The sequence below is a fragment of the Pipistrellus kuhlii genome, unplaced genomic scaffold (genome assembly GCF_014108245.1).
Source record: "Pipistrellus kuhlii isolate mPipKuh1 unplaced genomic scaffold, mPipKuh1.p scaffold_m20_p_14, whole genome shotgun sequence".
Classification (NCBI taxonomy): domain Eukaryota; kingdom Metazoa; phylum Chordata; class Mammalia; order Chiroptera; family Vespertilionidae; genus Pipistrellus; species Pipistrellus kuhlii.
This window is the reverse complement of record NW_023425449.1, coordinates 909,846-928,382: the sequence shown is the minus strand read 5'-3', so window position 1 is coordinate 928,382 and position 18,537 is coordinate 909,846. Positions and strand designations below refer to the sequence as shown.

General features: G+C 58.8%; 2 protein-coding genes across 4 annotated transcripts in view; one reads left to right on the top strand and one right to left on the bottom strand.

Annotated features, from left to right (window-relative positions):
* Positions 1-3,893: 3,893 nt before the first annotated feature.
* CHRAC1 (chromatin accessibility complex subunit 1) lies at positions 3,894-6,857 on the top strand. The gene is made up of 3 exons (XM_036437519.2): positions 3,894-4,153; positions 5,625-5,751; positions 6,310-6,857. The coding sequence occupies exons 1-3, from the start codon at positions 4,007-4,009 to the stop codon at positions 6,423-6,425; spliced, it is 390 nt and encodes a 129-aa protein (XP_036293412.1). The 5' UTR covers positions 3,894-4,006; the 3' UTR covers positions 6,426-6,857.
* Positions 6,858-16,760: 9,903 nt separating this feature from the next.
* The window catches only part of AGO2 (argonaute RISC catalytic component 2), a 33,237-nt gene continuing 31,460 nt past the window's right edge, over positions 16,761-18,537 (bottom strand). For 2 of the 3 annotated variants that reach the window (XM_045581284.1, XM_036437516.2), the window contains 2 exons: positions 17,662-17,861; positions 16,761-17,466 (listed from right to left, as the gene is read on the bottom strand). In XM_045581284.1, the coding sequence (XP_045437240.1) occupies positions 17,358-17,466; positions 17,662-17,861 (309 nt within the window). In that variant the 3' untranslated portion in view covers positions 16,761-17,357. The remainder of the gene's footprint in view (positions 17,467-17,661; positions 17,862-18,537) is intronic. The other variant, XM_036437517.2, reaches the window with a different exon arrangement.

Below are 18,537 nucleotides of genomic sequence, written 5' to 3'. Positions count from 1 at the left end.
GAAGAAAAATTCTGATTTTAGAGCCTATGGACTCAGAAATTTTTTTTCTTTTTTATATATATTTTGATTTTTTACAGAGAGGAAGAGAGAGGGATAGAGTCAAAAACATCGATGAGAGAAAAACATCAATCAGCTGCCTCTTGCACACCCCCCACTGGGGATGTGCCAGCAACCGAGGTACATGCCCTTTGACCGGAATCGAACCTGGGACCCCTCAGTCCACAGGCCGACTCTCTACCACTGAGCCAAACCGGTTTTGGCATGGAATTTTCTTTTTTCTTTTTTTATAAAGATTTTTTTAATATATTTTATTTTTGTACAGAGAGGAAGGGAGAGACATAGAGAGCTAGAAACGTCAATGAGAGAGAAACATCGACCAGAAACATCGTCAATGAGAGAGAAACATCCCCACCGGGGATGTGCCCGCAACCAATGTACATGCCCCTGACCAGAATCGAACCTGGGACCTTTCAGTCCGCAGACCGACGCTCTACCACTGAGCCAAACTGGTTTCGGCGGTATTTTCATTTTTAATAGATTGGTTAATATAGGTATCAAAGGCCCAGCCAGTGTGGCTCAGTGGCTGCGCGTCAACCTATGAACCAGGTCATGGTTAGGTTGTAGGAGGCAGCTGAGCAATGATTCTCTCTCATCGTTGATGTTTCTGTTCCCTCCCTCCCTCCCTCCCTGAGATCCATAACTTCTTTTTAAGAAGGAAAAGCCCAGCAGAGTCTGTTCCATCCGCAGTCGCTGGCTCCAGCCCCGCCCTGGTACGTGCTCCTCCAGCCGGGTATGTTCCCGGCGGGAACAGCGTGTCCTGGAATAAGCCTCCTCTGAGGCCACGTCGGGCAGAGCTGCAGGAAACGGGTCAGCCTTGGCTTCAGCAAGTACACTCACTCCCAGAGGGCCTGGGCCCAAGGCCAAGCCCGCTCCCTTCCCAGCCCCGCCAGCTGCCGCCCCTGCGGGAGACAGACCGGGAGCCCGCGGGTGACTCAGGCCGAGGGACCGCCTCCCCTCCCGATGGACAGAGGACGCGGCTGCACTCGCCCAACTGGGAGGCTTCACACCGCTGACGCAACCCCCACCCCCACCCCGCTCCAGTCCCTCCAGGAGGGCCCCAGTGCGGGCAGCTCCAGCTCCAGCGCCCACGGGAGCTCGGGCCCTCCCGGGCTGCTGCTGCTCTGATGACTCCTGGGGGCGGGGGGGGGGGGGGGGGCTGCGTCTGCACCCCGCCTGTCTGCCCAGTGGAGTCTCGGCCTTGGGACACGGCTTCCCCTGGCACAGCCTCCCTCCTCGTCTGCTCCTACCCCACAGCACTCCCCCTCTCCACGGTCCCCCCTCTCCAGGGACCAGAGCTTCCCCTCTCCGGGGCCCCCTCTCCAGAGCTTCCCCTCTCCGGGGCCCCCTCTCCAGGGTCCCCTCTCCAGAGCTTCCCCTCTCCGGGGCCCCCTCTCCAGGGTCCCCTCTCCAGAGCTTCCCCTCTCCAGGGCCCCCTCTCCAGGGCAGGCTCCACAGGAAAGGCCAGGCTGGGATAGGCTGTGGGTGTGAGCAGGAGGCTTCCCCTAGTCTTGCTATTACACATCTGCTTTCCTCATGGCTTATACTCAGAAAGTGCTGCTTTGGTAAAAAAGGAAAACATTTGTGAGGAGGAGGAGGAGGAGCACCACCACCAGTGGGCTCCCGGGAAGCGCCCTCCCAGCCGGCTGGTCTCCTCCTCTGCGGCCTCCAGCCCCTGGCACTCCGGGCGCCTCCCGGTGTCAGAGAGGAAGGGAGAGGCAGAGAGAATCAATGACGGGAGAGAATCATGAATGAAGATCTCCTACAGCAAAACCTCAAAAACCAAATAACCGATTCAAAAACAGGCAAAGGGCCCTCACTGGTTTGGCACAATGGATAGAGTGTCAGCCTGCAGACTCAAGGGTCCCAGGTTCAATTCCGGTCGAGGGCATGGACCTTGGCTGCGGGCACATCCCCAGTAGGGGGCGTGCAGGAGGCAGCTGATAATGTTTTTCTCTCTCACTGATTTTTTTTTAATATATTTTATTGATTTTGTACAGAGAGGGAGAGAGTCAGAAACATGGATGAGAGTCATCAATCAGCTGCCTCTTGCACACCCCCTACTGGGGATATGCGGCAACCAGGGTACATGCCCCTGACCGGAATCAAACCCGGGACCCTTCAGTCCCCAAGCCAACACACTATCCATTGAGCCAAACCGGTCTCGGCACTCTCACTGATGTTTCTAACTCTCTCTCTCCCTTCCTCTCCAGGAAAATCAATAAAATATATTTTTTAAAAAACAAAAACAGACAAAGGACTTGGTAGCATTTCTCTAAAAAAGACACATAAATGGCCAAAGGCTGTGAAACTGGGCACCCTCATCCTGCTACTGAAATGTGAACGGAAACACGCTGACGGGTCACCCCACCCCACAGAATAAATGGGATCGGAGGACAGGAAGTCCGTGTTGCCTAGGATGTGGGGGAGGAACCCTCGCCCCGCTGGCGGCCACGTTATTAAAATGGCGCAGCCATCACAGAAGGCAGCATGGCAGCTCCTCAGAAACTGAAGTTATCACATGACCCAACCATCTCACTTGTGTCACCAGGAACCGCGGGCCCAGCTCGGGCGGCCTGTTGCAGCGTCCAATGACGAAGGCGGGGATGAACCGTATCAGGCGTTTATTGAGAAGGCCAGCCCACCGAGACAGGGCGCTTACAAGCATCAAATCCCGCCTACAGCAGGGGCAGGGGCAGGACTGGAAAGGGCGGGGGCTGCGGGGCTGGGGGGCGGGTGGATGGATGGAATGCAGCTGCTGCAGCCCCGGGCCCGCAGCCCTCAGCTACCGCCCGTAGTCATCGGGCGCGGAGGCGGTTTGGCTCCTGGTGGGTCGGTCTGACCGTGTACAGGTGAGTCCCCTCCGCAGTCGCTTGGCACAGGCCTTGAAAAGGAAACTTAGGAAAAACTTTACCCCCTATTCACATGAGTACACTTGTCACAGATTTAAAATAGTGGCTACTTTCCAGGTTAACGCAGGTGCTCTATCGGAGGGTCAGGCCCCCTATCATAGGTTCATACCCGGAAGGCCTAGAAGCGGGGCCCAAACAGGTGTTTGTACCCACGGTCTCAGCGGCCAACAAGCGGGGGCCCTGCTGGCCCGCCGGGCGGGGGAGGCCGCGGGGAAGACCACCCCTCTCTGCCTGGCTTTCTCCTCACCGCTCCCTCCCGGTCTGTTCACCATGGGGAGCCGGGGAGGTTGTCTTAAAAACTCCAGGCAGATCCCATCCCCCGCTTCCATCCCTTTTCCTGGAGTAAAAGCCCCCGGACACCGCTCGTCCTCCTGGCGGCACCTGGCCCCACGCCCGGGCCGTGGGGGCTTTCCTGCCTCGGAGCCTCGGCGGCTGTGCCTCCCCCAGGGAAGCGCGTCCTCGGGCGTCAGGCCGGCTCCTCCCGCCGCCCCGGTACAACGGCGGCCGTCCCTCCGGACTCAGACCCTGCGCTGCCTTCCCTCCCGGTCCGGCTCGGCATCCCGCCGGCGCCCGCTCCTCTCGGCCCTCCCTCCGGGATGCCGGCTCCAGGGACGCGTTCCCCTCGCACACGCGGCATCCCCGGTCCCCGCAGAAAAGACACCGCACTTACTGAGCGACACGGCCCGGGGGGGACCTTCTCCCGCCTCCGGAACTCCTGCACCGCCCACCTGCCCCGAGCAGCACCCACCGTCCCTGGGGCTCCCGCAGCCAGCCCGCCGGGTGACTGCGCCTCACCCTGCCGCCGTTCCGACCCCGCCGGCGGCGCTCCCGCGGGCTCCTTCTGCGCAGCCGCGGGACGCGCGGGGCATCATGGAGCTTGTAGTCCCTCCCCGGAAGGACTGCCGCCCAACCCGGCCGTGGCGCCTCCCCCGCACCACAACTCCCAGGGGGCAGCGGGACGGCGCTCTCGCAGCGCCCGTGTCGGCCGGCCACCGTGCGGCGGGTCCCAGCGGCCGCCGCGGGGGAGGGGCAGGAAGATGGCGGACTTGGTCGTGGGCAGAGACAAGTGCGGGGAGCAGCGCCTCGTGTCGCTGCCCCTGTCCCGCATCCGGGTCATCATGAAGAGTTCGCCCGAGGTGTCCAGCATCAACCAGGAGGCGCTCGTGCTCACGGCTAAGGCTACGGTGAGCGGGCGCCGTGCGGGGAGGAGGAAGGGCGGGGGTGGGGGCCGCCGGGAGCGGCCGCGCTGCGCAGTTCCGCTGGGCACGCGCGACGCCAGCTCCCCTTCCGTGGGCTTGCGCGTGCGCGCACTTCCCTCCACGCCGCGCGCGCCCCCGCGCTCCCTCCTTCGCTGGGCCCCGCCCCCAGCGCCGCTCCCGTGCTCCCCCGCGCGCCCTCCTTGGCCCGCCCTCAGCGCCGCTCCCGTGCTCCCCCGCGCGCCCTGGCCCCGCCCACCCCGTGCGGCTCCCGCCTTCCCCCGCGCGCCCTCCCGGCCTCCCCCGCGCGGGGTCAGCGGGGCGGTGTCGTGCTTCCCCGGCCGAGGCGCCGCGCTGCACCCCAGAGCCTGCCCCCTTTTCTCGCTTTCGACCTATTTCGTGGTTTTGGGGCCCTGACTCCCCACGCGAAGCTCGAGGCTTCCAGACGGGGTCCGGCCCGGGGCCCGGGGTCTCCGCACCTCCCCCCACGGGAGGGGACCGCGGGACGCGAGTTCACAGCCTGCCGGCCCGAGCTGGGGGCGGGGAGGCGGGCGGGAGCCCGGGCCTCGGTTGCTGGAACTGCCCTGGGCAGAGTCTCCGGCTCCTCCTCCGGCAGCCCTGCCCGTGCTGGGCCAGAGCTGGGGGCGGCGGGAAACCCCACATTTCTTGCGGGTTTTGTGCCGAACCTCGCTTTCTTAGAGCCAGGGAAATGCCCCCTCAGCGTGGACGTTGGGGTGCTTGTTTCCCGGACAGTCTGGTCCTGGGAGAATTCAGGAAGCAAGATTTAGCTCCGGCCGGGTTTGCTCAATGGATAGCGCCTGGGCCTGTGGACTGAAAGGTCCCGGGCTGATTTCGATCAAGGGCATGTGCCTGGGTTGCTGGCTCCATCCCCAGTAGGGGGCGTGCAGGAGGCAGCCGATCAGTGATTATCATCACTGATGTTTCTCTCTCCCTTTCTCTTTGAAATCAATAATTTCTTTAAAAAGATACACACATTTATGCAGCAGGCACTGGGTTCCTCACTAACTGCTGGGTGGAGTGAGAGGTGCAGTGCAGGCCCTTGCTTTAGGGAAGGTGTGTGGGCGAAATAGGAAATGTGGTCTGTTCTGAGCTTCCGGTTTTTTACTGTTTTATTTATAGGCGAACCACCTACGACAAAGTATTCCTGAGCCAAACAGTTTTTGAATGGTCTCTCTTTTTTTACTGTAGAACTTGGTCATTAAACGTTTACGACTCATTGTTTCATTTTAAATATTTTTACCGAGTTAAAAATCTAAAGTAAACTTTAGGGAAATGCCTGCTTCCCCCCCAACCTTGATACTCGGTTTCTTTCTGACCTCATAGCTCTCCTTTCCTCGGTCATTTCCCGTCATTTGGAAACCAAGATAGTCTGCAGCCACCCACACTCAATGTAATGCAAATTTTTACACCTTTCACTTTACCTTTTCATTTGTGTCAGGAACTCTTTGTCCAGGATCTAGCCACCTATTCCTACAGACACGGCAGTGGGAAAGAGAAGAGAGCACTCACCTACCATGACTTGTCCAACACTGCAGAGGAATCGGAGACGTTCCAGTTTCTGGCAGGTAACGTACAGCCTTTCTCCCTGCTTTCCCTGCGGGGAGCACTGCGCTGCTTCCTCCGGGTGCCAGGGTTAGCCGGGGCCTGGCACCGTGTTGCCTGTTGAGTCTGTTTGTAACGTGGCTCACCTAGAACGACAGTGAGGTCAACAGCCTCCAAAGGGGGCGTGTGGCCCGCTAGAGAGCGTGGCAGACCCCCCCTGGGACTTCTTGCTGCTGAAGGGAAAGCCTGGCTGGCCGGTCACGTGGCCCCGGAAATAGAAAGTAACTGTTGTGGAACAGGCGGCGTGGGCCAGGGCTGAAAAGGGCCAAGTCTCCCCCGGGCCGGCCATCCTGGCACCGCTGAGCTGCTCACAGGCTGTCCACACAGAAGCACGGGGTTTGCATCAGTGACGTGGAGACGGACCTTTCGCACTGGTCAGGGCACCACCCAGAACGCAGTCTGGTCCCATCTTGTTTCGGAACCTGCTTTGGAGGTCGGGCCGGAAGTAGTACGTTCGGAATGTGCATGGTTGTACGTAGTCTACCAGAAGCAACTGCTGATGCTAGCTTTCTGTTTTTAAGATATTTTACCGAAGAAGATACTAGCGAGTAAGTATCTGAAGATGCTTAAGGAGAAGGAAGAGGAGGAGGAGGAGAATGAGAATAACAACGATGAAAGTGATGAAGCAGAATCCTAAACCCCAAACGAAATGCTTTCCAAGTCCGCCTGGTGAGGCCCTCCAGGACGAGCCCCGCACTGCGTCTCAGTCTCCTCACCTTCCAGAGGCTTCCAAGACACTGCCCTCCTCGGCTGAGACGCAGGGCCTGAGGCACCTGCACGCAGATGGCCAGAGCAAAGCTCTGCCCACAGTGCAGCTGGAGGGCACCAAGCAAGAGCTGCCTGACCGCCAGCAGCAAGTCTGCTTAGCTTTCGCTTCGGGCCAGGTTCCAGAGCTGCGTCTGGTTCTAGCTCAATGTAGGTTAAGTTACATTTGTTACCTTGTGTGTAGTGAGTTACATTGACATTTTTGTATTTCAAGAAAACTTGAATGTTTGTTTAAATACAGCATTTTTAACTGTAAAGACATAAAAAGTTTAAATTACAAGTTACATGTATTTTTACAGTAAAATGCTCCAGATCTAATTTTAGAACCCTCTGTTGTTCTAATGCCTCACTTATTATCTGAGACTTCTGTGAAATTTTAAAATATGCATTTCTAGCATTTTTATTCCCAGAGGAAAATTTTAAGTCAAATCATATATTCAAAAAAGAAATACTACCTCTGCATAAACATATTTTTCTTAAACACTTCAGAGTCTTCCGTATCTGGAAGGTACAGCTCCTTTACTGTTCCTCCTTTACACCTACAGTAGCTATTCACCATCCACAAGAGGGAACCATAAGCTCTATTTTCTGGCTCTCATCCTTTTCATCTTTTTTTTTTTTTTTTTTAATTGAGATATTTACATCCAGTAACAGCAGCCTTGTTCAGTCTGTCGGCTGTGTAAGCAGTCAGTCCTGTCACCCCCAACAGCCACATGCCCCTCAGAGGGACTCCCTTCCCCTACTCCCAGGCAACCACTGATGTTTTCTATCTCTTGTTTTTAAAGTTTATTTTTTAAAATAAATTTTAAAATCCACTTTTTGGTGTAGTTCTGAGTTTGACACGTGCTGTCATAACCCTGCGATTATGGTAACAGTTTGATCACCTCCCCCCAAACGTCTGCGAGGCCCCCCTCCCTCCCCTCCCCGGGGCAGCCGCGAGCGAGCCATCCCTGCAGCGGCACCGGCCCTTTCTGAAACCGGCTCCGTGGAAAGTGTTTTCAGTTCTGTGGGCTCCGTTACTCAACCCTGCCGTCGTACAGGAGCAGACGGAGATGTACCTGAGGAAGGAGCGTGGCTCTCCTTCAAGGAAATTTTCTGGATGCTGACATTTGAATTTTGGATGGTTTTCATGGGTATAAATTTAAAAAAAAATTTTTCAACCATTTAAGAATGTGAAAACCATTTTCATAGGTCAACCAAAAGTCACAGTAGCCCCCCCAGCTGGTTTGGCCTGCAGAATGAAGGGTCGGTCCCAGGTTCGATTCCCGTCAAAGGCACAGGCCTGGGTTGTGGGCTTGATCCCCAGTGTGGGGCATGCAGGAGGCAGCTTGTCAATGATTCATTCCCATCATTGAGGTTTCTCCCTTCCTCTCCGAATTAAATAAAAAGATAGACTAAAAAAACAAAAACCAACCCACAGTAGCCTCCCGACTGGCTTTCTGGCCTGTCTCCCCGGGCCACGGAAGGACCACAGTGTGGCTGCGGCTGCAGTGTCGGCGGCCCAGGCCCATGTGCTGAGGGCTTCCGTGCATGGAGACCCCGTGTCACCGGGTTCCGGGAAGGGGTGAGTCCCAGCTTGGGTTGTTTCCAGGTTTGACGATTACAAACTGGCCTTACTGGGAACGAAACCTCTGCCTGCGGTAGCACTACATCCTCGCATCCTCAGCCACTGTTTGCTTTTCTCAGTCCAGCCGTCCCTGGCCTTCCCCTTTCTATACAGACCGAAGCCAACCAGCCCAGGGAGGCCCAGGACTCAGCCGTGCCAGTGCCGGCAGCCTCAGCCAGGCGGGGCCCGGCAGCCCGCCAGCTCCGAACCCGCACATGGACAAGTCTGGTTCTCAGGACATGCAGCCAGGGCTTTGGTCTGGGCTCAGTGGGATGGTCTGCTTTTATCCTAGAGACACCTGTCCTACCATCCAGTCCGCTCCTGCGGCTCTCACCCCAGACTCCAGTCCTCCCGGGCAGGGCCCAGCTCTGTTCAAGGAATGGGTGAGTCGGACGCTCCCGGGGGCCCGCGGGCCACTGCCCTGGGCGGTACCAGTGAACACAAGCAATGGAGACCCTCAGGAGAGGCAGCTGTAAATACCAGGAATTTTATTTTTTGCTGACATACTATGAGGCAAAACAAAATTGACACCATACAAAATAACTTTATAAAATATCATTCACATATTTTATCGGATTTACAGCATTCTGTGCATGTTTAGGGTTATGTGAGGTGAAAAAACACTATGCCAAATTTTTAGTATTAGTTTATATACACACGGTAAGAAACAAAACAAATAACTGTTAGGGTTTCCATGAATTTATTGCAAAAATAGTGCAAACTACTTAACCTAGGAAGCTGTAAAACAAACTCGAAAGGACCCAGCTAAGCTTAGACACGACCGCGTCTCTGCCTGGAGCTTTCTCCACCGGTTTCGCTTCTGTCCATCCAGACCACGCCCCACCCGCTTGGTTAGGGGGGAGCAGGGGCGGATGCAGAGCCTGGCTCCCCGGAGGCCGCTGCCCCGCTTCCCGGGGCCAGCAGCTCCTCTGGGATCATGCTACTCACTCAGTGGCGACCGTGTGAGGTCTGTCTGTGTTGAAAACGTGTGAGATGCCACGATGGTTAAGTCTGACCTACGCAACGAGTTACCCAACCTCTGCATGGCACGGAGACCCGATCCAGGACGCAGCGCAAGCGGGAGGACCGGAACGCCGCTGCCTGCCGGCACCCTCTCTCAGGTGTGGCGGGCAGAGGATGATTCTACTTGTGGGCAACCTTTGAACCCGATGGTGAAGTTAAAAGAAATAAAAGCCATGGCGTCCCTACAAGGGCCATTCTCGGGCTCTCTCAAAGTCTGTCGGGGTCCGAAAAGCATAAATCTAAACAAAACGGAGCAGAACAGAAGGCTACACACAAGGCTAAGGAAACAAATGCAGCACATTCAGGCTCTTTTTCTTGAGGTACCTATAGAAGTCCGACACCTGCCCAGGTACTCCCGTCAGGAACACGACGCTTCCTGGCCAGCCCATCGCAGGGCAGCTATTATTACTGAGAAAGTGCAACAGGCCCATCCGTCCATGCAGCATAGAGGGTGACTCACCACACACAGCCCACGGGGCGGCCGGGCGGCGTTCACACCAAACACGTTCGCCCAGAACTGCCCGATTCGGAGGCCCTGCAGCAGGACGCCGCCCAGCCAGCCCCTCAGCTCTCAGTCTGCCACTGAGGAATGTTGGCTCTTGTCAAATTCAGAGATCTCTTCACAATAGTAAAACTATGCACTACAGGAGCGATTCCCTTGAATTTTTATTATTGGTATAAAATCAAATTCTTAAGACTCCAAAATATTGTGTTACCTCCCAAGGATTAAGTTAAAAAAGATCGCCAGAGTAGGAAAAGTCGAGAGTTGTAAACTGCCCAATACAAAAGTGTGGAAAGTGGCCCATCCCCTCTGCCTCCGCTCCTCCCTGGGACCCTGGGCTGCCGGCCGCTGCTGCAGGCCTCCCCCCACAGCCTAACGGCACTCCTGCCCGTGGTGGAGATGAAACCCAGGAAATGAACGTGCACGCCAGCGGGAGCAGGGCCGGACGGCGAAAAGCAACGACAAGAGGACGCGGGCTGGGCTGGGCCGCCCCGTCGTTGGCACGGAAATGAAGTGACAGCCACACGTGTGTGCATAGGAGAGTTTGGGATTTGTTTGCAAAATGTGACATTTTCTCTTGGACATAATCTTTTTCTTTTTCCACAAGAAGGCGGTTGGGAGGCCCGTGTGGGAGTGGTTGGCTGGGTGTCTCTCTGAGGCCGAGGCCAGCGGCTCCCGCCCACCTGGAGGACAGGTGCTTCATTTCATGCGGATCTTGTTTTCAGCGCATCGGGATTCAACACAAAAGGCACAAAATAAATAAAAATATTATTAAATAAACGGAAACTGTGATTTCAAGCTTCGTGTGGAGTTTACAGCTCACGTTTGGTTACCTTTTCCAATTTAATTTGACAGGCTTAGTAAATAGCACCCAACTGTGTAGTGAGGTAGATCCACATTGTAGAGAAAGCTGGGTCCCCTCCATTTTGTGTCTAAATTTCGATGCTTTTACAAAAACAAAAATCCATTGAGTCACAGGCAGAAGCGATGGCAGGTGGCACCTGAAGGAAGCTTGGAGCGTGAGCCAATCAGATTCCTGCCCAAATCACTCTCCCCCTCAGCCAGGCATCCGTCTCAGGCTGGAGGGGATCCAGACATTAAAAACCACCCGAAGGCTTTCAGAACGGGCCTCTGACTGACTGCCACAGAGAAACACCGAGTCTGTGGTCCGTTCTCACTGAGTGATGGCACCAGCCAGGAGAGAGGGAGGGAGGAAGGGAGGAAGGGGGGGGAGCGGGAGGAGATGGAGAGAGAGAGGCGCGTCACATAACGTTTCCCTTTGTAACTCTGGAGAAAAGACAAGTTGAACTGCGAGACAGCGTCCTGGCCTGGCCAGCTGACACTCCGCCTAGCATTCTGCGTGCTCTGAGACTCACAAATGGAACGTCGGATTAAGGCTTAATCTGAAGGGGCCTCCCCGCCAGCCTCGCGCTGAGTGCCGGCGGCCTCCGGACACAGTGGCAGGAGCCGAGGACCAGGGCGGGCCGCAGAGGTGGTGCAGCAGGCCTGTCGCTCCACAGCTGTTTGCAATCCATCAGCGAACTCTCGAGAAGCCTCGCAGAGAGAGGGCGACCGGCAGAGATGCTAGCTTACACGGGAACTGCCAGTCCACACTCGGCACCCGCACGGGCCTGGCAGCGGCTGGCTCGGGGGAGAGTAAACTTTATGGTCGAAATGCATTTTGATTCAAAATGTCTCCGAAAGGGTTTTGTTGGGGGGGAGGGGGGTTAAGATCTACCTAGGGAGCTTCGGAATTCATTTTTGGTTCTTTTTCAATTATTTTATAAAAATAAAATAAAACTAGAAAAGTTGATAAACTCAGGGTTCAAACCCCTCCATACATATTAGGTGAGTAATCGAAGGTGCCAGAGGTAAGAGAATTCTGGATTTAGACACTACGTTCTTCTCTTGTATTGGATGAGGAATCAGCCACTTTGCTGCACAGAACCTTACTATTATCCTCTGAAAACTGCTTCCAGCGTGAAAGCGCACCTGTCTCCACGGCTATCCACGCGAGCTCCGCCTCCAGCAACGGCATCGGGCCCTCGCGCTGACTCGGACGCAGGGCCACACCCCGGGCTTTCAAGAGGCCCCCAAACTCGGACGGCGCTGCCCTGCGCCTTGCTGAGGACGGAGGGCCAGGAGGAGCCACCAGGAAGGGCTTCCTATGGTTTGTGAAATAAAGAGGAGGGACGATCACCCCACAAGACCAATCACATCGCCCCTGACACACAACGCGGCTGCAACCAGACCACCAGCGGGGGCAGAGCCCACCGCCCGGCGAGAGCGAGAGCGAGAGCGAGAGCGAGAGCGGTCACCGGGCTGGCCACCGGGGTCCTGGCGGGCAAGAGACGCCACCGCGCACGTTCAGACGAGACTCCGATTCCTCTGAAAAATCCAGCTCGTTAGACTAAGCACTCGGGAGCGACTGAGCACCACCACTGGCTCAGGCCACGGCCTGGCCGGCGCCTGGAGTCCCTCATGATCTGACCCGAGACCGCACACACAGCAGCACCTTGGACAAAGTCAGGCGCTGAAGGGGCGTCAAAGCGGGAGGCGACGGGGGACGCGCAGGCTGGCCGCCCGTGGGAGCGCAGCCCCGCAGGCTCCCCGGGCCCCGAGGCCCAGGCTTCCGAGACAGGAGGGCGAGCCGGGTCTCCCAGGCCGCCCCTCCCATCGGGTTCCCACAACCTCCAGGGTCCAGGGAGCCTCGGGACCCACCCGGCCCAGGGGTGTGGCAGGACCTTGGAGAGTCAGAGGAGCTGGGCCCCGGGGGAAGTCAGTGCCGGGCGTCAGCCCCGCTCTGCACGGTCAGCTCCACGGGGGGCACAGCGCTGACCAGCCCGGAACCGGGAGATGGGTGAGATGCGGCCTCCACCCGGCCACTGCCCAGGGCACTCCCGATCTCACGCCTAACGCTCAGTGCCCAGGCAGAGAGAAAAGTGTTAACAAAAGCACCAGTGGTCTTCGTCCTCTCCTTAACCACTTCCAGGAACGCACACGTGGGGGGGAGGGGGTCTGATTCTGGGGACCCAGGCACCAGGGCTGATGGGCGGATCCCGCTGCCTGTGCCCACGGCCGATCCAGCAGGGCTGCTGTGCAGGCACCCCGAAACACCGGTGGGGTCCTGGCTGAAAATGAGACTGGCCTGGCGGCCAGCGGGCACCCCACGCCCCTCGGGTGGACAGTGGGAGCGTCCTGAGGACCGAAGGGCTCAGCTCTCCCAGGCCGGGCCCCGCGCCCAGACGCCCGGGAGCCTCCGGCCCGAGGCCAGGGCATCCTCCCCCCGGACAACGCCGCTCGCCACGATCGCTCACGCTGAGGACGTGCGAGCACCAGGGGCCCCGAGGAAAGAGCCCGGCCGTGTGGGCAGGGACCGGCTGCAGGGCACTCAGTTCTGAGCCCGCCCGGGACGGGCTTCCTGCGACGACCGGGGGAGGGGGACCCCGCGGCGGCCTCATGCCTCCCACACGGCCGGGTCTCAGCCTCGCTCCTTCTCAGAAGGGAGTGCCCGGAGCACAGGGCTCAGGGTCAAAGGTCAGTTGGCATGCCTGCAGTGGGGTTTATGGGAAGTGGGGTCCAAGCCCTTGGTGAGTTCACAGAGGCGGTGAGGAGGCGGCGGGAGCAGAGGGCGCCTTTCCAACCCAGCCGTGGGTAAGGCAGGAGGATGTGCGTTCTTCCTCAGAGCAGGCCAGCCCTGGCCACGTGGACACACTCCGGCCACACCAGCCCTGGCCACGTGGATGGATAACTCCATCCATGCCAGCCCCGGCCACGTGGACACACTCCGGCCACACCAGTCAACACTCAGTCTACAGGGAGGTGTTTGGCCATTTTCAACATGGACGGTGAGGCTGAGAGCAAACACGAACCTACAGAGAACTCAGAGGTAGCCTTTATCTGCATTTGCTTTTTTTAAACTAAAAGGTACTTAGAACCACCTTCTGTAGTGAGCTGGCTAAGCCAATACATTCACTGGGGACAGTCACATGGTGAAACGTACCCACAAAGCACTGGGTGAGGGCCCCGCGAGGCATCGCACGCACCAGGAGGCCGCCTGGAGCAGACTCCGGGCGGCCTGACCACAAGCAGACTCCCACCGGGAGGGCTGTGAGCAAACCGGACTCACCTGGCAAACACGGCCGTGACCTTGCGGCTTCACAGACAGCCGACCAGAGAAGCCTGGAGGCGGCCCTCTCGCCGAACACGGGCCACACACACACACACACACACACACCACACCCCACACACACACCACACACGCCTGCTCTCCGCTGGGCCCCGTGCGCCTGGGGTCCCGGCAAACCTCTTCCGATGGCCCCTGGGGCCCCGGAGCACACGCCCCCTCCAGGTGCGGCTCCTCAGGAGAGGAGGCCCCGGGCGGGCGCAGGCGGGAGCCGCTCCGAGCACGGGCACGGGTCCCGGGCTATGCAGTTCCGGCGGCTCCCACAACCCAGACCCGCTTACTTACAACCAGCCAGACAAGCACAGCGGACGGGGGCCGGACATAACTACAGAAGGAGGTTGTCAGTGCAATTATTTTAGCTAAAAGTTTTCCTTACAAAACAGACTGTGTGTGATGAGAACAGCCCCGTGGCGAGGCGGCCACGTGACGCCCACGCTGACACGCCACGCAGCCACGCGACAGCCGTGCTGGGGCGGTAAAACATAAATAAAAGAGTTGCATCTGAAAGTGAGCGCACAAACACGAGGAAGCTGCTCCTCGTACATTCCTTCTCGGGGAGAGGATCAGAGGCCGCGGAGTGTCTATGGCTGTCCGGGCCCCTGGGATTGTCCAGTCGGGGTCGTGCCAACTTCTAAAGTTCCTCACATGGAACCGCCTTCGTGAGAGGAAAATGCCCGTGAAAATCCTGTAACTGTCCATCCACTCAGTCCCGCCAAGCCCCCAGCCCAGCCCAGCGCCCGGGGCTCGGAGCCATCCCGGCCCCACAGGCCCCGGGGTCCCACCCGCACGGCGCCTGGCTGGCCAGCGCTTCACATACGGTATCAAATATAGAATCTGACCGGGAAGCCGCCCGCAGAGCAGTGTGGCATACATCGCTGCATCTGTGTAAGAAAAACAATTCACCCAGAAACTTACATTGGCGGCTTTCAAACATCAATCGGCCGGCAAGCCTCAGGTAAACTTTAGGCGACGCAGACATGCTGGGAAATGGTTTCTAGCTGACAATCGGTGCCACGCGCAGGGCACCACACGGACAGACACCAGAGCAGAAGGCAGAAGGACAGCACCGGGCCGAGCACCGGGCAGCACACACAGCACGCACCCGCGGGCACAGGCCCTGCCGTCCCCGTGAGTCCGGGGCAGCCAGAGGTCCCTGTGCGGGGTCTCGCCAGGAGAGCTTTTAGAGACGAGACAAGTCCCAGGTTTTCTTTGACACGAACCCCGACTTCTACATTTCATTTCACATTCAGTTTGCTTCAAGCAAGGCACACCTTACACAGTGGGTCGGGGCGCAGCCAGCCAATGGGGTGCCCCTCCTCGGCCGAGCTGAGGTGGCCCCGGGTGGGGGCGAGCAGTCAGAGGACAGCCGGGGCCCCCGACTTCCAAATGATCGGGGCCTGGATGATTCTACTGCCCAGGCCTTCCGCCGCCTCACTCACAGTCCGTCCGCCGAGGGCTCTGGCTGCAGTGGGGGACGCTGTGGACCGCTGTCTCAGCCATGGGACGCAGAGGCGGGTGCCGGGCCTGCGGGCGGGCGGGCCGTGGACGCCCGGGGAGCGTGTACAGACGAGCACAGGCTGAGGGAGGAAAGTGCGGTGGCGCCGAGGAGGACGCTGCCACGAAGCGATCTGTGAGGATCAGGGGTCGTTTTCTGCCGGTTTCAGCTTAGAGCTTCATGGCCGCGGCCCCTCCGCAGGCGCTCGACGGGGTCCCCGATGCCAGGCAGCCCGGCCGGAGGCTGTGGCGAGGCCGGGAGCCGGGCCACGCGATCCCGTCCACGTGCGACAAACTCCTTTGAAGCGAACAGGGTTCAACGGTCCTCAAAGCAGCTGGAAACCGGCCAACTGGAGAGCGTGTGGGCGAAGGTCCCTCCTGGGTGGGAAGGCCTGGACGGCCAGGAGCGGGCGGGGTCCGAGCGGAGAAAGTGCCACTTGCCAACAGGACAGGGAGCCACGACGTTTCTCAGAGCAAAGGCTTCTGTCGTTTGAACAGACGAGATACAGCAAGAAGAGACGACAGCACTAAGGGACACCACACGCACACGCACATGCCACTCAGCGTGGACAGCGTTACACACACACCCGCCCGGCACCGCCGCCATCGGCGTGGTCCAGGGAGCCCGCGCTCCCGCCCCCAGCTCGGAGCAGACAGGACATGGTGGGCGCCCACGCCAGGGAGGCAGCCCGTTGGGACCCCCCCACGGCGCCAGAGGTAAGTGTGGGCGGGCGGGGCGGCCGTCAGCAGGGACAGGAAACAGAGCACAAAGCAGCACGGAAGGCCGTCTCCTTCCTCGAGTCTACACGGAGCACGGCCGGACCCTGGAGAGAACTGCTGCCGGCAGAGCCACGCAGCAGAGCCGCCGCTGGGCCTCCCGTGCCCGTGGCACCCCTTAGTGCAATGGTTTCTGGGGTGGCCACCCCGCCGGGGCCCGGAGGGCAGGTCCCCGCCACAGGGTCTGGCCCTCACGCTGGCGGCCGCCAGCCGTCCTCCGGGACAAGGCGCCCACAGAGCCCGCCGACGCTTTCCTGGGTCTCGGCGCCCAGATCCGACAACACCAGCACAGGGACGGCCTCCCGGGCGGAAGGCCCGTCCATTCCACTTGTGCTTCACCGGCTGGCCGCACCGGAGCGGTCAGAGTCCGCCGCGCACTCTGCGCCGAAGCCGAGCCCGGGGCGGCCTCCGGGCCGAGGTCGCCGAGCAGGGCGGCGCTCGTTAATACTGCAGCCAGATACACGTAATCTCTACCTTACAGACAACAGTGAGAGGATTGTACGGTACCATCACCAGACCCGTATTCTTTACAACTTTGGAGAATAAATGTCAGTCCGAGCGGACCGAGCTCACCCTTAGACTGTCGGCATACCATCTTTTTTCTTTTTTCTTTTTTCTTAATAAATTTTTATTAAAATGGCACTTGGCTGCCAATCTCTCAGGACCTAGAAATGTCGAGTGGGCGTGGCCTCTGGTGACCCAGCCCCGTTCCCCTGTGGGTGGGCGCCCACGCGGGCCCCTAAGAGCTGGCGGAGCCACGTCAGGGCACACGACGTCAGAATGGTCAAGGCTTTAAAACCACAATAGTGTTTGTGTTGCTTTCACCTCAGAGCACACTCCCAGCTAGTTTGAGCCCATCAATTCCATACAGAATCACATGTTAAAAACAAGTAAATCGAATGACCAAATAAATTAAAAATGTTTTAAAGCCCTGAGTTCATAGACTGCTTTTAGGAGATGTTTTAGAAAACACGGGACTGTTTAATGAGCAGCGGACAGATTTTGGCAAACCATAGCTCCGGCGACAGCGGGTCTCATACAGGTCTGCAGCTCAGGACGAGTGTGGAGTCCGGACGGAAGGCATTCTGGGAGGAGCCTCGGCTGAGTCCACGACGTCTGGGTCCACTGCTGGCTGCCACGGGGCTGGCGTCGGTTGGTCTGAGTGTCGCTGGTCTCGTGTGAATCCGACTCCGCACACAATCGTAAACACAACACGTCAAGCAAAGTACATGGTGCGCAGCGTGTCCTGGTGGACCTGCACCGCCTTGGCCAGTGCCTGGTGGTCCCGCCCGTTACTCTGCCCGGAGGTATGGCTTCCTTCAGCACTGGGGGAGGGACAGAGACAGCGGTCAGCGGGCCGGGCCACGCCCCCACGCTCGGCCAGGCCACGCCCCCACGCTGGGCCGGGGCCACCCACGACGGACAGCTGCTCACAGGTAGCAGCCAAGGCGCTGGGCTCGGGCATCCCGGCCTCTGCTGGCTCCGGCTGCTCCCCGTGGTCAGGAGAGGCCTCCACTCACCTGTCGTGTTCTTTGTCCACCAGGTGGTACCTGGCCCGGAAGGCCACCAGGTGAGCGTAGTACGCTGGCGCTGGGATGGACACGGAGCGTGTGCAGCGCACGTAGGTGTGACACAGCTGGTAGGTGAGGATCTGCAGCTCGTCGGAAGAGAAACGATTGTCATCCCAAAGCACGTGGTAGTGGGAAGGCCTGCTTGTTCCCTGAAAGCAGACGGCGGGTCAGAGGCGGCAGCACTCACCTGCGGGGCCGCCGGAGGCCGAGCCCAGCTCGCACGCTCGCACGCTCCTTACCGCGGACCCGGAGTTAGCGAGACAGATGGCGGCTTATTACGTCACGGCGAGAGCACCGGGACATGTATTCATCAGGCGTGTGAACACAGACTGCACACGCTTACTCAGATACACGTCAGAAGGGAAAAAACGCCAGGAAAACGTTTGTTCTGAGGACCATACCACCCACACAGGCCAGGTTTCTACAACCTTCCCTTTACCGGCGAGAAAAACCTCTCTGAAACTCACACACTAACACTTTAGGAGGGAGATGACACACGCGCGTTTATGCAGTGCGTGTAGCTTGAAATCTTTGGAACTGAAGGGAGCGGGAGCTGGCAGCCTCTGCCGGCGCAGACACTCACAGCTGCCGCCGCCCTGTCCAGCCGGCCCCGCTGCTGCTCACCCTGTGCTAGGCCCAGGGACCAGCGTCCCGTCCCTGCCCCACCCCACTGTGCCACTGGGGGGGCAGCGGGGCAGTCTGCGTCAGGGGGCCTGCCCCTCCAGCCCTGCTGTCTCAGCCAAGGACGTCCCCCCACAATCCCCAGAAGCTGTCCAGCTGCCACATTCACAGGAAATCTCAGGGTCAGGCCGCCTTCTCCGGGGA